This window comes from Gymnogyps californianus, chromosome 2 (genome assembly GCF_018139145.2).
Source record: "Gymnogyps californianus isolate 813 chromosome 2, ASM1813914v2, whole genome shotgun sequence".
Lineage (NCBI taxonomy): Eukaryota > Metazoa > Chordata > Aves > Accipitriformes > Cathartidae > Gymnogyps > Gymnogyps californianus.
This window is the reverse complement of record NC_059472.1, coordinates 85092199-85110169: the sequence shown is the minus strand read 5'-3', so window position 1 is coordinate 85110169 and position 17971 is coordinate 85092199. Positions and strand designations below refer to the sequence as shown.

General features: G+C 37.5%; 1 protein-coding gene across 2 annotated transcripts in view; it reads left to right on the top strand.

Moving 5' to 3' along the window:
* CDH12 (cadherin 12) overlaps window positions 1–17971 on the top strand; it is a 160121-nt gene that overhangs the window by 99488 nt on the left and 42662 nt on the right. For both annotated transcript variants that reach the window (XM_050890728.1, XM_050890727.1), the window contains one exon: window positions 8862–9049. In XM_050890728.1, coding sequence (XP_050746685.1) covers window positions 8862–9049 — 188 coding nt within the window. The remainder of the gene's footprint in view (window positions 1–8861; window positions 9050–17971) is intronic.

The following is a 17971-nucleotide window of genomic DNA, read 5'->3' as shown; positions in this document are numbered from 1 at the left end:
TTTTCTTCTTCCTTTCCACATCAGAATTCTTCAAGCACTTTCAGTAAGTGCTGATTTGCCCCCAAAAGTGGATGTAGTCTCAGTAAAAGCTCCCTAGAAACTTCCTTTTTTTTGGTAGCTGTCACTGTTGCATGATCTTGATCATAAAGCATCTTGAAGAGTGAAACATTTGATTCAGACTGAACAATGACACAAAACCCAGCTAAAGCATAATATTTGGAAAAAAAATGAAAAATAAACTGGAGGGAGAAATATTCAGTTACCATAACTTCTCAAAACACTAAATGTTTAGTAAATTTTATGTATGCTACACTTATATTGTTTTTTAACTTTCTCAAGAATTCATAACTAGCAAAGGCTATTCTTAGAGGACTGTTTGGAGTACTGATTGAATGAAACAAAAACCTCTTTAAAGCTCTAAACTGAAGAGAGTGAACCCTCAGCTGCAACGCAGAGCATGAAAACAAATATAGCTACTTCTTGGTACTATTCCATAACCAATGAAAAAATACAGGTAATTTGTCACTAGGTAAAATGTAATGCTCTGATTACACCGTAAGCAATAGTCCAAGAAATACAAATGAGCACAATAGTGGTTAGAAGTTAAATATTATCTATTGGTCATAAAATTCTGCTGTTAGTCTGCACTTATTCAATTCATTTTCCCCCTATCATCAAGTTTAAGTGGTAATTGATCATTAACAGCAAGATTTATAGGTCAATTATTTTTAAACACATCATTATCATCATAGTAGATTATTATCATTAATAATTGTATTTTACATCTGCTACCTTCTGTATAGAAAGTGTAAACAAATATGGTTCATAGAAATTCAACAACCTTTGGCAGGAATCATGACATACGTTCCACCTCAACGTGTTTTCTGTGGGGAGCGGTGAAGAAATTATTCATTCAAAACACAGAGAGTATTTAGATTGGATGCATGAAATTATGCATGGTAACCTTGGGATGGCTTAAAAGCACCATGCATCTCCACCTACTCTCTGATACTGAAGAGTAGCTAGGGCTACAGATTTAACAGCATGGGGTTGCCTTGCAATGCCTTGAGAACTGGTTGCAAAATGACTCACAGTGTCCCTTGTTGCGTCACTATCGTTTCTGGCAGTATCTGCCTTTTTCCCCGAGGCCTTCTGTCCAAGTAAGAAAGAAACACAGCCTTTCTGCTTCTGACTGTGGTGGGCTTGCTTTCTGAAAATTTAGAGGCTACAGTGCAACATGAAGTGAAACAGACCATATGTAATTATCTAATTATAATCACAATAGTCTCAGCTCGTGATTTTCAGAAATACCTAACAACCACAGTTGTCAGATTTTCAGGAGTGCTCCACTCCTTGCAAAAGCATTAAATGGGATGCCCAAAAAGTGCTTGCAACAATCCAAAGGTTTCTACTGACAGCAACAGGAGCTGTAGATACCAAGCAGTTTTGAAACTGTCTTCTCTGAGTCCAAAATACATGCTTAGTTGAATTTTTGCATAAAGAAAGCTATAAAAATAAAAAGAAAATAAAAGAAATATTCTAGAGGAACTCTTTCAAGTTTTCTCTTGAATTCATGACAATTATTTTTTTCTCAGTGGCTTCCACAGCAAATTTGTTGATCTTATAAATGTGATCACCAATGCTCTCAAGAGAAGGATCTATAGTGAAGCACTCACTACCCACAGATTTCATTGCAAAAGGAGCAGTCTTTATATAGAGATCTCACCTTTAAACACTTAAAGTGGAAGACATAAACATTATTTTTGATAAGTTGATCATACTTGCTGTAAAGTATAAGAGACTACAAATGTGAGGCCAATTGCCATCCTATTATATCATTATTTTTTGGTCTATATCACACAATAAATCACAAGTGTTCTAAGGAAACTGCATACAGTAAATCAAAACTTAAAACAAAAACCACTGAACTATTATGCACTTGTACTTGATGATTTCGTGGTTTTATCTTTAAAAATAATAATTTTCTGCTTCAGGCTGTGCCAACATGGTGAAGAAAAGTAATATATATTTTAGGGAAAACCATTTACATAAAATGTACCTAATGAGCACGTGAAAATCAAAGCTTCACAGGGAGTCTTCTGAGTAGTACAAATGTTAAGCACGTTTTGTTTAGGTGATTTCAGTTAAGCAACTTAGGTGTGACTTGGAGGACTAAAGATGGGGACCTAATTTCCTTAGTCGATGGAGAGAAAAATGATTCTTCCAATACAGATGATTTAGAGCACTTGGCTTAGATCCTGAAGTAAATGGTTTGACCACATTCTTAAGAGTGAATGAATTGTAGTAAAATTATGTTATTATATTTTGTGCCAGAGTAATAAAGAAAATATGAAAAAGCTCCCGCAAGATATTTAAGAAGCAGAGATGTTAAGCAGAGCATTACAAACTCTGTGTCCCATCCTCAGCAATATACTTTTTATCATGTTAACATTTCACATATATCATGCAATTTAAATTTTATAGAGGGAATAAGTGTATTGATTTATTTCATGGTGACAGTGTGATCACCAGAATATTACCAATAGACCTACCTGATAAATGCCAATTACATGCTGCCTGAGATTCTGAAAAAGGAAAGGCATTTTCTCCTGAAAACTAACCGTTTTCTATCCGTAAGGCATGCTACACCTTGATAATTCTTTATAACCACTATATAACTTCCATAAAAACATTTGATTCAAGCTTTTAGACTATACCCCCCAAAAATAGTTTTTCTCATTGTATTTTGGACTTTTTTTACTGACTCTTTTTGTTTGATAATAATTTCTTAGACTGCATATTAGCAGAACAGTTCTTTATTGGTCATGATACGTAATGAAGCTGATAATCTAGAACTGGTTGTCCACATACGCCCTCAGAGATCCAGGAAGCACGTTGTCTAACACATGAACGCATTGACAAAGTCAGACTTTGCACAGATGACCCTTTAGCCACCACTTTTCCATATAGCAAGACCAAGGGAAAGGGAAGTGATAATGGTAGGATCTTTCCTATACAGTAATAACAACATGATTAAAGCAGTTACTCAGGAACTTGATTTGGTCTCCTCAGCTTGTCAGAATTCAACTCCATATCATCTAGGAGAAACCCTTAATTATAAACTCGAGGAAGTTCTAGAAATGAGTATTTTCTTCCCCTCCTAGTAAAACTGTGCCACCATTCAAAAGAAAATTTAAGATTCTTCACAGAAGATTAAGTATTGTTCTTGCCTAGGTATTAGGGGACACACATCTGAGCATCTGTGGCTCCAGACAGCTACTTCTAGAATTATTTATACATTATGCTGTTATACAGAATATTCTCTATTGTCTTTGCTACACCCAGCACTCCTTGGAGACAGAAGCTGTGGGTCTGAATATCTTCAGCTGAGAAAATGAACTGGCATTTTCCATTTCCTGAACCCTTGCTCCAACAAGGGGGATATTATGCTCTGTGGAATTAGTCTCTGACATGCAATGGGGAGGTTTATTTTTAGAAAGCTTTCTGACAACAGCTTATCAGTGGAAAAAACAGCAAATGGTTAAACTGAGATTTTTCAATATACAAAAATTATACCAGGTATGATAAACTTTTTTTCCCTTTAGGGAAGGAAGAAAGAGGATGGCCTCAAAAACTCAGTCTGCTAGCTCACCTGAGGGGCTGATAGAGTCCTGGCTCAGCAGCTGCCAGCTCTGGGGAAGCTCCATCATGTGGATTACCCTAAACTTGTGCAGGATCAAACTCAAAAGGGGTTTTGTTTCTGTTCGTTGTCCCTTGAAGAACTGGGGACCCTTGGACATCCAGGATCTCTGCAGTCTGGGGAGATGTAGCTCTTGCTAGGTGTGGAGTTTGGGATCCACAGCAGAGAACCAGGAATTTTTAAGAATGGTTATGCTATATCTAATGAGGCCGTAAACCCTAACTCAGAGCAGTGGGTTTGAGGATGGAAGAAGCCTTGCCATAACTGAAGTTTTACCAGCCTATGCCAGGTCATGCGTGACCTGCATCAGAGCACATGGTGACAAAGCCCAGCCTTTCTGTTCGCTATGCAAGGTCCCAGCCCCTTGCAGGGCACAGATCTGCAGCTAGGAGAGGCATGAATATCTCTCTCTTCCGTGCTAAATCACGTCTTCCCAGTTTTAGGAGCATGTACATCAGATGCTGCTAATTATTAGGCTGATTAGCTGTAGCTGATGTAACAGGTTTAGTATACTGAGTATCTGCTTGTATTTACAGTATCCTTTCTTTTGCCTGTTACACTATTGTTAAAACACCAGCAAGTAAATATGAACTATTGTCTTTGGATTCTTCCTAAACAGACAGAAAGCAGTGCCCTTATAACCTGGCCAGGATAAAAACTGAAATGCCTTTGTAACTTAAGCTAACAAGAATATTATGATATACATAATAAGATTTTTTTTTTCCTGAGAAAACATTAAAGATTTAGATCAAAGAGAAAGAAATTATTTTATTTCAATGTTGTTGCCTGTAAGATTCATGCTATCATGATTAACTGCAATGCAATACTTCGGCAGCTGCCAAAGAGAACCAAAAAAAATATAGACAGAGAAAAAGCAGGACAGGATAATCTTGCATACACACAGTATATGTATGGCGACAGATTAGAAAAAAGTTCAAATAGCATTTACAGCTGTTTGGTTGAAGGCCATTATGCATTTAGCTTAAGTCTTTGGGCTCTAACCTGGGTTATTTCTTAATGGTTGTTTTGCTGATGAAATGTAATGATGGCTTTCCTTTCTTATTCTCATCAGAATTGAAAACCTTTTTGGTAAATGATGGTATACCCATAAACTGCAGGTGTGGAGAAGCAAAACAAAAAAAAACCCTTTGTAAGTAAAAATCAAACCCCAGAACAGCTTTTGAGCCTTAAAAACTAAAACTAATCTAATCATGTCAAAAGAACTGTAAATGTGTGCTGAATTTCAGTCAATATGACTGATTACCTGTCACTTACTCAGCTCTGATTTCTTCCTGCTATGCGCTTTGGAACCATCTTTGTTTTAGAAACTCGAAGGCAGCATGTATGAGTTGTTAGCTCACCTCCACCTCGGTTTTCTGAACGCTTTTGGGGCTGAGTAATAAGCCCTTTCAGTCATTTCAGCCTAAAAGCTTCAACAGAATCATCACTCATTTATTTTTATCATCCTCATTGATGCTGCTCAACCTGAAACTCCAAGGAAGTTTGACACCTTGAGTCACATAAAGACTACATAGGCTTTATAAAGGAATGCCTGATTGCTTATGCTAAGCTACATAATCACTGGGCTTTCTCTAGTTTTGGATTCTGGGCTGAATTTTAAGTATAATTTAAGGGCGAAGTGTTGCATAAGTTAAGCATGTTAACTGTCACATGATTTTGGCCTTAAAAATAACATTTACTTTTCTTTTCTTAAAATTGCATTTACAACAGAGCAAAAATCTTGACCAGGCAATATGCATTGCTACTAGCTTTCCTATATGTGCAAACATTCCAACTTGCATGCATAACTGAGATCAGCAAAAGGGTAACTAGTTTCAGAGTCCAGTTTCATACTGCGGTCTGAGGGAAGTAATGGCTTGCTCCTTTGGTACATCCCATATCACTCCTCCTTTACAAAAGCCAACAGCAAACTTAGAAAACACATTTAAAAGAGGTTTATGCAAGTAGAAGAAAAGATTTCTGTAGGCAGAGAAGTCACATGAGACAATCTACAAAATTTGACAGAACTGTTTGAGCAGCGTAACCAGCTGCTGCATAAGTTTGTCTGAGCTGCTCATTCCATCATTCCTAGAAGCTGCAGAGAACAAGGTTTTCAGGACCTTTGGGAGTAAAAGGCTATTACTCAGGCCTGTTTCGATATACCTCTATAGCAAATGGAGGTAGTAGTGTATGCAGGCAAAATGGACAATAAAAACTGAATAATGTTAAACTGTCACAGCAAGTCCACAGCAAGGAGTGATGTCTTCTAGAAACAGAAAAAATAAAAATCTACAAAACTGTCTTTCTGTTACATTTCATGTGCAGCATGTATTGATCATTTCAAATGTCCTCTGTACAAACACTATTTTCTGGGGGAAAAAAAAAAGGAGGTTTTCATGCTATCCATTATATTCTTCTGAAGTTTTTCCCTGAGCTGGCATCAATATACATTATTTGTTTTCATTTATTTTATTCTGAAAGTATGTTGTCACAGTAGCACCATTAACAGCTTCCATATGCTGTGAAGATAATATTACAGGAGGACGATGGCAGTGTAATTACATACTACATCTTCAGAGATCTGACTCTGGCAGAGTTGAAGATTACTTCAGAGTTTCAAATTAATCTGAATGACCCCATCTTTATTGCTGTTGAATTTCTGGAAGTGATGAAATGCCAAGTCATTGAAAATAACTGATAAAAGCCTAAACAATCTGAAATGAGTAATGTAGTGTTTCTTTGACTTCATCTAAGTCTGATACGCTTTGCAGCCAGGTACAATATTTTATAAAGAAATGTTTGTTTTAATGAATCTGAGTGCTCTTCAGTTCACTAAGAATAGATCAACTAGGCAAAGAAGGAAAAATCCATTATCATATGCTCTTACATTTTATGTTCGCCAAAGTTGTGGCTGTAAAGAGCAAACACTGCAGCAATGATTTCTGTCATCCAATGTAAGTGTCTGTAAAAGACCTGGGGATTAGGGCTAGAACTATGCTGTGGAAATGTAATATAAGAGTCAAGTGTAGGCAAAGCCCTTTTGGATCCCTTTTCTTCCACCTCATCTGAATAACTTGCATAGCAGAGACCCAGTCATACCCATATTTGTAAGTGACATTAGGTAACAGGAGGATTTGTGATTGTCTCCTGCATACCACATTAAAATTTTATTCTTTACTCAGAGTCATCGAAGTACAACTAAGAAACAGCTGAGGCTACTCTTGTCTTGGTAATATTTTGCATCATAGTGCTCCTTTCCAGCTGTTAAAACAAGAAGAAGAAGAAAAAGAAAAAGTATAGCTTCCTTTAGTATATTCCCTTAGGAAAAGAAGAAGAAAGGGTTTCTTTAGTGTGTTCCCTTGGAAAAAATAGTGAAATTATAATTGCACAACCTTTAGTAGCTCAGTCAATGAGTACTACAAAGCTACACATGGTATTGTCCAAATGTGGATGCTGACACAAGCAGACTTTAGTTACAGGGATTTTCTCAAACAAAGTAAGTTTTGCTCTCAGGTGTACTTTGCATACTGATGGACAGAGGGAGGAAGCAGACAAAACACATTTTTTTCAGAGGCAATCAAACAGACAATTATACAGGTACCATAGTCCAAACTACTAACTCACAAAAGAGTAGGTTTGCTCCTAATCCAGCAGTGCTAATGTCATTTTTTTCCTCACCTGGAAATATTGTAAAGCTGAAAATGCTGACACAGCATACATTGTAAGGAGATAATGACAGGGAACAGCGTCTGCTGTTTAATTCAGCAGCTGGATGTGAAAGTCATCTATCCTGCTGATACCTGATATACAACTTCTCAGAGCCTTATTTTGTGAAGTGTGACTGAACCACTACCAGGCAGAAATCTCTGAGACATCCCCTAATATGCCTCCTGCTAGTCACAGATGCCTGTCCCGCTATACTATTGAAAAAGAGGTGTAAATTTCCTCCTGCATGTTCACATGTAGAGGAACAGAGAAGGCCATTGCCGACATTTTCCTGTGCTGAAGGGGCTGCTCTGCGAGAGCAGTTAGAGGGTGAACCCAGGAAAACGAAATGATGGGGCAGGCAAATGCTAGCTTTGTTGAGAGTCAGGATGAAGCGAATCAAACATCCTGGGCCCACTGAAATCAGCTCCAAAAGCTGCTGGAGGTCTTGACAGCAAAGGCTGCTGCGTGAAGAAAGGCGAGCACTACCTGCCCACTGGAAACACTCGTCATGGTGGTGTTCACTGGCAGCCGTGCAAAGTAGCAGCTCCAGTGAGAGGTGCAGCTGAACAGGAAAAGCTGGCGCTTCAGCAGCGGTGTAATAAGCCAGGGCACGGTGTTATAAACTAAGGCCTGCTGCTACTGATGTGGTTAAAGTCAAGGCTGACTCAAAGTACTTTGGACCTTCTCTTTTAGCTATTTTAACTATTACATCTAGCATCTTTTCAACATAGCTGTTTCCCTGAATGAAACCATTTTGTTCTCACGTATCAGTAGTGATGCTTATTTTAAAAGTGTGTAATTTTTGTGTGGTTTTCTTTTTAACTTTCATTGCGACTAATAATAAATAAACTGAAAATAAAAGTGTGCAGAGCTAAAAATTGATGTTTAGCACTGACATTTTAGTAAGAGCACCCTCTGGTGGCTAATGTATAAACAACACTCTTTAGGTCTCCCCCCCCCCCAAGGAGTTGTACATGTAATTATAATACTGAATATTACAGAAATGGGTGAGAAATCTTTTTCCACTGAATTTTTCCTTTCAACTACTGTGAGATGTATAGCTATATTTTCTCAAACAAAATAAAAATTCAGATACTAAAACCTGTTAAACATAGAAGGGGGAAAATACTTATAAACATGTACTGTCTACAAGTAGAATTTAATTCAAAAGAGTCAACCATATGGGTAAAATTAAAGATAGAAATATAGATAGATATCTCAAGAGATAGAGGTGCTAAGGCCCTTACAGTTGCACTGGACCAAATTTAGAAACTAGGGGAAATCAGTGGGTAAAACATGCGTATCTTTTTCTAATCCTTTGTTGTTTTGATCTCATAATTTTAATTAGATGATTTAAGTCTGTTTATTTTGCACAGGCTCCACGGTTTTAATCAGACATACTATATTAATTATCAAGAAATATCAAGAATGACTGTCTACTACTTTGTCACAGGTATCTTCCATTTAAAAGTTCCTGAGTCTTCTCACGTTGGTTCTGCTATTGGAAGGATCAGAGCTGTGGACCCTGATTTTGGGAAGAATGCAGAAATTGAGTACAACATAGTTCCAGGAGATGGAGGAAACTTGTTTGACATCACAACAGATGAGAACACCCAGGAAGGAGTCATCAAACTGAAAAAGGTATGTGGCACCGATGGGGTGTATGTACCTAAGGCTCAAGTGAGAAACTAAATAAGAGAATTAAATGTTGTGCAATTATGCCTCATAAGTAACACACAGTAGTTTGTATCTTTATTGGAGTCTGTGGTTGTGATCTTAGTCTTAGTCCAAGAAATTGGAGTTTAGTGTTTCATTTCATATACAATCAAGTATGACTTTTCATAAATAATGTCAGTTTTAATGGCAGAGAAGTAATTCTTATCTCTGTCTAGAAAGTATAATTTCTCTTTTATGGGAAGTTTTCCACCTAAAACCATACGAAAAATGCTCCACTTCGGAGCATGGAATGAAAGAGCTATATTGGATGTTTGAGATAATATATTTCATTTTCACTTATTTTGAATTCATAAAATTTTGATTTTATGTTTGTTATTTTAATAATGAAGCTCTCGTAAAATACTGTGGTGAACAGAGTTTTTACTCAGGGTAGAGGAGTCCCAAATGGTTGCAAATCAACATGTCCTACTTCCAGTCTCCCAAAAGTGTCCCAAATAGCTGGTTATCAGATATTCATGCAAGGGAGCACAACGCATCTCAGCTGTTGATGTTGCTTTAACGTACTAGAATAAGTTCAAGATTACTGAATTTATGAATTTCGAATATGGAAAGGATAAGTGTTATTTGGAATTTAGTGATTAAAGCACTCAGTAGGAGACATCCAAAATAGGGACTGTCACATTTTAACCAATGGCTGTCCCTGAGCCCAGGCGTGTATATGTACACAAATGATCAACTTGTTTAGTAGAAAGAAATCTGAACCACCAGCTCATTTTGAAAGACCAGGCTATGTTTTATAGACAGCTCATGCTTGTAGGTGTAATTTTTGCAAAATAAACACATCTATGAGCTGAACACTTCACAAGGGTCTGGGAAGGAAAGAGTTCTGGACATGTGTGTTAAGACAAGCTTTAGGAAAAGAGGAGCTTTAGTGCCAACAAAATTCAGAATTTAGGTACTTAAATTTCCCCCGGCTCTGACCATGGATCTATATTTGCATTATACTTATTCTAACAATGAAATCCTGGCTTCAGCTTCTTAACCTGAGAAATAGTGAATTATCCATGGGTGCATTAAAGGACCAGATGATATCAAGTCACTTACTCTTCTAAGTGACATAAAATGGAAGCTATGATGCCCACAGGAAGCAATTTGTCAATGAGACACAAACTCTTTGCACTCTTGACACATCCCGTTCTTTTCTGACTAAAAGTTTAAATGTACTGCTTCCTCCTTATGTGAATTTGTAAACTTTGTTTCATTTTTAAAAATTGTTCTGATCACCTTTTTCCCTCTATGCAGATGACTCAAAAATAGCTCCATCTGGAACTGTCAGGCTGAGCAGCTGCATGCCCCTCCGTATGCACTGCCAGTCAGAAACAGCAATGAGTGGGAACCATTGAAAAAAGAATGTTTAAGCATCAAGAGTAGGTTTTTGATAGGATTCAGTTCTCCCTGGATTAGTCCTAAGCCTCAGCTGTGCTGTTTGTTTTTATACAGAGCAATGGAATTTTTCCATACCTATAGTTAAGTATATATATATTAGACTGTATAGGCAAAACATTCAAATTGGCAATGCAGATTCAAACAGCATGCATATAATATTTGTTACTGATGAAAAGCATTCACGTATGAACTTGCCTGATACAGTTATCTTAGGACCAGCACAGGCAAAATGCCTGGCCACTTTTGAGGCTACTATATGGGGTTTTATATAATATCTAATTGAACCACTAATTAAAAAAAAAAAAATTGACACAACTAATTCTATATGCAAGTACTTTAGAGTTGGTCATTGTATTTCACTGAATTTATTTAGTCTTTTCAGTAACAAGGTACGGCGTATCTGAAAGTTTAGGGCACTTCTACAACAGCAGAACATCAGTCGATGTTGCCTAATGTAAATGATAGATCTCTGTCACTGAACGGGAGGGGAAAAAATATAATCCTAATCCCTCTTAACCTTCTTCATCATAGTGAGCCTGGGGACAGTGACAGGCTGTGAAGGTCAGGGAATATCAGGTTTGTTCTATGCAAGAGTGTGGAAAGAAGATAAACCCAACATGCAGGTCCTCTAGCAAAGAATGCCTTTATACAGACCCTACACATTGCCCTTCACAAAACTTTTCTCAGGGAAAAAGTCCCATTCACCAAGCTTTAAATGATGCAAGCATTTTAAGACATTCTGGAATCATCCAAAATCCATCCACTTAAGTTCCTTGCTGGATCCCAGGTTAAACAAGAGCAATCCAGCTTCTTAAAGATACTGTTAACTCAGTTGTCTTTTCATATCCTCTACACTTGTAATAATATAAATGTGTTTTCATGGGTTGCAGTTTTCAGATTTTCAGAAATGCTGGACATTCACAGTTCTGTAGGCACCTATTAAAATGCATGCTACCCATACTGTACAAGCCTGCAACAGCACTGTTCATTTGCCTGCAGAGAAGCAATTTCACGTTGCATGGTGTTCAAAACACTGATTTGACCTTGTGGGATTATGCAAATATTTAAGTTAGGTATGCATTTAAGTCCTTCTTTAAATCAAAGCTGGTGAATGAATAGGACCAACACTTTCAATTATGAATTATAAATAACAAACAGTCAAAGCCACTAATAAAAAATGCCATGTGCTTTAAAAACAGGTTTGCAATTTTTTTTTTTTTGCATCATAGCATATTCTGATGCTGTAAGTGCTGCAGTAATTCAGTGCTGAGCCATTTCAAAACCATTTATAAAATTTGCTTTTATTTTTCCTGAAAAATTTCTTGCAGCCAGAAACTAACAGTCATTTCATAGGTGCTTTTTTGTTCTGTCATTATGCAAAAAACCATGGAGACATTTCTATATCAAAATTGAGAAAATGAAGCCTTCCTGGACTACATTTATTTTTGGTGGAAAATACATTTGATGACAAAAAATTGCACAAGCCAAACTGTTCTTTTCAGCACACTAAGTGCATTGGTGGAGGCAAAAGGCCATTCTCTGCTTCTCGGACACTAAATGGGCACAAACAGCTACAGCTGGACAAGGTGCACATCTTAATTCATCTTTTTGGTTACTAATTTATTCTTGTGCTATGATCCAACATAAGCTTGATTACTACTACTCTTGTGCTATTTACATATATTAAAAATGGAATAGCTTTTCTTATATTCTGCTAAAGAAATGATCCAAATGCCATTTAGCACCACTGTGTGGTTAGTACTGTAATAGCTTCCTCTCTCTCTCAAAAAAAAGGGAAAATAGTATCAGTAAAAAGAGGGGAAAATGTCTGGCTTTAGGATAGTGCTACATACAGTTCTCTGTAAGAGTAAGAAATATTACTATATTAAGAATAGAATGACCAATTTCTTCCCTTGTCAGGTGCTATTTAATACAGTGTTTATTGGGTTTTATATTTATATAGTATCCATCATCCTGCCTGAATGCTTCAGCAAACTACAGTGAGTGTAAGCTACAAGAAGCAGGGTGACAGAAGGGACCATCTCCTTCGTACTGGAGTGTAGTGGCCTCAGGTGGGGCACGGAGTAGTGCTCCCAGGTATGGAGGGAAAAATGTGTCAGTCCCAGGCAAGCTCCTGATTTTACTGAAACTGATAAGAAATCTTTAATGACCACACCCAACAGAAAAGGAAAACGGAAGGATCCAAGCTTCACTGAACTGTTGGTACTAAATTTATTAAACTAAGCATGAGTTTATAGGATAAGCCCATTGTGTGCAGAAGACTCTTAATTGGCTCAGCATGAGATAATCCAGAAATGGAGCAGGGTTCAAGCACTGAGTCTAGCTCAGATATTACTTTACTAATTGTGCCATTACTTTACTAATTTGTGCAGAGCGTCATTAAAACCCAGGAAAAAACTGTTTCTAGGCTTCACCTGGTATGACTCTACACTGCTGCACTATACTGGGTGAGTTTCTCCACATGGGTCAGTGGAAGCTCAGGGAACATCTGTATATTATTTTTTGTAAGCCATGTGCCACTGCTAACTGATCGGGTGACAAAGCTGTATCCATGAAATCACAGCATGTCAGGGAGGACGTAGCACTGCATGATGAGAAACAGTAACTTTAGTGATGATAAAATAACAGAAACTGGGAGGATGATGAACAGACCCCGTAGCTGCAGTGAAGTATTTGGAGTGTATGCTACCTTGTAACCTCAGGGGCCACTTTTAAAAAGCCTTTAATTGGAGTCAGCAAGTAGAATTTTGACTGCTGACTAAGCTGAGTTGTCTTGCTCATGGGACAGCCCATGTATGTAGCGCTGGGACATTGCTATAATGTAAGAGCAGTCTGATAGCATCTGTACACCACAACAGTGAGCATAAGGCAGACTCCTGACGTCCTTCAGCCAGAATTGCATTACAGCCACTACTTGCTTTACTAGCAAGACTGTACAGACTGCTCACACCACCCCTTCATTCTCCAGAGGCAGGGAATACCTTCTGCAGTTGTGTGCGTAGGCACTGTCTGCCTATAATCATAACTCATGAGTCTGTGTGAGTGGGAATTGTGGTTTTACACTTTGAGGAGGAAAAGCAGGCAATATTAAGTCCTTCAGTACAGGCAGAAAGTGGTGACCCAGGTGCAGACGCAATCATAAAGATCATGGCAGCCACAGAGAAGAATGACAGGAAGAGTGAGGAAGGGGAGATCTTCAGCCGCTGCAGTTTGCAGATACAACTGTTGGGTTTAGTTTTTCCTGGAACAGTAAAAGGCACCTGCAGAAACGGGTAAGATGCTTGAGAGCAGCAAACAGCCAAACCCCTGACATTGGTCAGCTTCTTCCCTTCTCCAGATACAAAACATGCATATATTTTGCCCACTTCCCATCAAATCTTGAAACACTCACTTCAGATTTGGTCAAATCTACAGCACTTGCTGTAGATTTGGCCTACAGATCTCATTTTTTACTGTGCATTCTTGTCTCTAATTAATCAATGTTCCTGGTTGATCTGGAGCTTGCTTTAATAAATCAACCAGCTCTATAATACCAGTTATTTCCTTAAGCTATTTAAAATCCAGTGCAGAAGTGCAGTTACTGAAACATGTCAATGTACAGCAAATAGTCTGATGGCAATATTTCACAAAATATATAGACGTTCAACCCATCTTCAAGGGGAAAGTGTTGCCAGGTTTTGAGACGGGCAGATATGACACAGAGTTGTTCTACAATTGCACAATGCTAGTATGAAGACAAGCATAAGTTAATATACGCTTCCTCTCAACCCAATGCTACTGTCCGTAACTATCCATATGTCGTGGGGCTTACAGTCTCATCCCAAAATATGGCTTTTCCATCATTGTAGGTGTAGATTGTGAAAGCCTGTATCACAAACAATACTGTTGTATCTCTTATGTGTGGATAAAAAGCAGAAATTTCTGGAGTTTCTGGTCCTGCCTCTTTGTGAAGCACAGCAAACTGACAGGATAGTTCTTTTCCCACCCTTGCCATGCTTCTCATCAGAATTTGTTATATCTTTCAGCCCAATTTTTTTCCTTTCAGTTCTTTAATTCTCTCTATATCTATCTATCTATCTATCTATCTATCTATCTATCCATTTATCCATCTATCCATCTATCTATCTAATATATAAATGTAGATACAGATACATCTATATAGTAGCATTTCTTAACTTCTACCTTGAATATGGGAAACAGTAATATTTCAAAATATATTTATTTCTAACACAGAGCTGTTTAGGTGCTTTCCTAGTCATACTAAATAAGTCCATTCATGTTACCTCCAGAGTTGCAAGATAAAGTGATTTGTCAGTATGTGTTATTTGATTTTGAGATTTGTAGAATGCCTTTGCTGCACACAGCTGTGTATATGCTCATAGTGCTTTACTATGGAACTATATAAAGCAGCTTGTAAGCGCAACATAGGAAAAGGCAGATAAGAACCAGTAGGGGGGCCAAATACATCTATTCTGTCACTGGTACTTAGAATATCAATTAGAAATGCTCCTCTAATTGTTGAATAGTTCACAGTTAATAAGACATTGCCTTAATATTAGCAAAAATGCTGTTTACTGTGGAAAAACTCATAACTTTTGTAAAATAAAAGGCTTATTCAAACTTAGCTTTCTGAATATAATTATTTTTATAGAAGGAATAAATATTTGTATTGCTTATTTATTAAAAAAAACACCTCTATGAAGTCATTCCATTAAAATCTGATTAATTGAAAGATGTTTCAATAATCTTACAGTTTTTTTCTGTAAGATTCAAACATTCTGCTATGTTTGTACCCTTACCAGCATTCCAGATTTTAAACGAAAATAAGACTGAGCACTGTCAGACATTTATTATGTAACAATAAAATAAGTTTAAAAAAAAAAAAAAGGCAGTGAAAATATTGTGTGGAACGCTCATTTCCTTCACAGATTTTAGTGGTATCTACCAAAAAAAGAAATACAAAGAAATGCTATTTTAACATCTTTAAAACTAAAAATCCAAAAGGTTTTGCCTGAGAGCTAGGCAGACATTCAGTTCTTCTGTTTTCAGGCAGACTCCAGGCATATCAGACATGCTAAAATTTGAGACTGTCAATAGCTATCTATATGGCTCAACTGTTCAAAACTGGGAAGACCAGAACTGATGAGGAGATTGTAGCGTGGACTCCGCATAGACACAATACATTAAAACCATACTCTTTTGCTGCATGATATATGTTGTACAAAATCTTTTTCTTTTTGAAATTAAATCCTAGGTTTACCATTTGCAACATTTCCCATCTTTCCACAGATGCTTCAGTTGCAGTTTAGCCTCACATATTAAAAGGCTAAATTCTGCTCTTTTGTGGGAGTCTGTCAGTGATTTCTTTCTATGATGATGGCTCAGCACTTTCAGCCTGTCTCTTCTCATTTTGAGTGCCATCTGTGCCTTGCATTGGCCGCATATTGTTTAACCTTTAACTATATTTATCGTCAGACCCATAGAAGGACAGAAAGAGAGAATGGGTTGCTCTGAGGTTACCGTGGGAAAACGTTTTCCTTTCTTGGGGTCAAACTGACTTTTCAAAAATAAACCATAGTGTTGCCCCATAGTGCTGGGAGGAGAGAAGTATGGCAGCCACTTTATCCGTCTTCTGGGTAGCTGTACAGTAACATACACCAGTCTGAGTGCACTAATACACAGAATTGCTTGAAATCTTATTCCTTTCTGTTCATCCTCAAACAAGCACTCTGTTCCCCTCGCATCATGAAAGTTGTAACTGGGCACTGGCCAAGGATTGTGATCTGGTATTCCTGCCTTGAAGAGTAACTCAGTGAAAGACAGTCTGCAAGGACTGGATGGATTAGGCTCTTTCCATTAGTACATCTATCTGCAAATATACTCATGCATCATAGGAGCCAGTCTGAACAGTTTTAATGCAATTTTTGGGGTATGAAAGATACATACAAGGTGTCAGTTAGAATTACTACTTAATTGAGAGCTTAGATTTCTTGCTTTCTCTGTCTTAATCATTTATCTCTAGCTTAACCCTCTTAACTAGCTTAACTCTAACTTAACTAAACTTAAAGTCTAAGTCATACTTAGACTCTTTCCACTCCAGACTGGTTCTTTAAACTCCAGGTTTTCTCCCGTTAATATATTTTTTGAAAACGTGTTAACAATTTTTATAATTAGCTGGAGAAGAGTTGCGGGGGGGGAGTGTTTGTTTGGAGGGGATTTTTTTGGCAATGCATAACAGTGAACATGAGTAGTATAGAAACTGAAAAGACAGAGTGACAACAATTTGGATAATGAAGCAGCATGTCCATCTGTAGTGAGGCCAACATCTTAGGGTTTCACCACTGGGGCACAAGATCTTCCACACTTAATTTTGTCTGTTTCTTCTTAGCCTTAGTTTCTTCTTCTTTCTGTCAGTCCAGTCATGAAGGTGCAACTCATACTGGCTTTTACTGGGAATTTTGTCCATAGGAGGCTGATTGCATGTGGTAGTGGATTGGTTAGCAGTACTTGGCTTTCAAGCCTGATTATTTCTATGGCATATTGACTCGGATGGCTAATTTTAAATCCCCAGCTCAGAAAACACTGACCATCCAGTCTATTAAAATTATAAAGTCTTTCATAAGGATTTAAAATCATTATGCTATCTGTTCAGCTAATGTAAGTCAAGGTAGCTCAATTGATTTTAATGGAGCTACTTCAATTTACACCAGCCAGTCATCTGGCCAATTATGTCCTGTTGTGATAAGGACAGAAAATGGCAGAATTTAAATCTATACTGGCTGTGACAAATGACTGGAAACACTGTGGTAATGATGGCTGGAAAAAAAAATGACAGACATTGAAATATTCTTGCTCACACACTTGTGATCCTGCTCTCTATTCCAGATAGCATATCCTTTCCCGTTAGAAAATTTCCAACTTGGCAATTATAGGCAGAAACCACTAGGTGCCAGTGTTACCCAGACATCAGGAAAAGACTTTGTCAGTAACATTAAAAACAACATGAAAGCCAATGCAGCTAAACCCTTTAACAGAAAATAAAGCTTCTGTGTCTTTTCAACTAAATAAGACTGCATTAAGGTTTTTGAGATGATTACTTTTCTAAAACCAAACGCACTAAATTGATGTACATTGACAGAAACCCACACCAAAACAATCTGATTGCAGGATGTATTGCCATCAAAAACCCAGATAGATACACAAAAGCTGCTATGCTGCCTTCAAGACCTTATGGGTTACACCTAGAATCATAAGGCAGAGTCAAAGTTTGCATTTTTCAAAGTACATGCAGCTCAAATATATGGTGTAAATAGCAGTTCACTGCTAAGATAGACATTTTACAGGAAAATCTTCATTCAGATCAAGTTTGAATTCACATTCCAAGCCATACCTGAAGTTTGGTTTGTCCCATTGGTATAT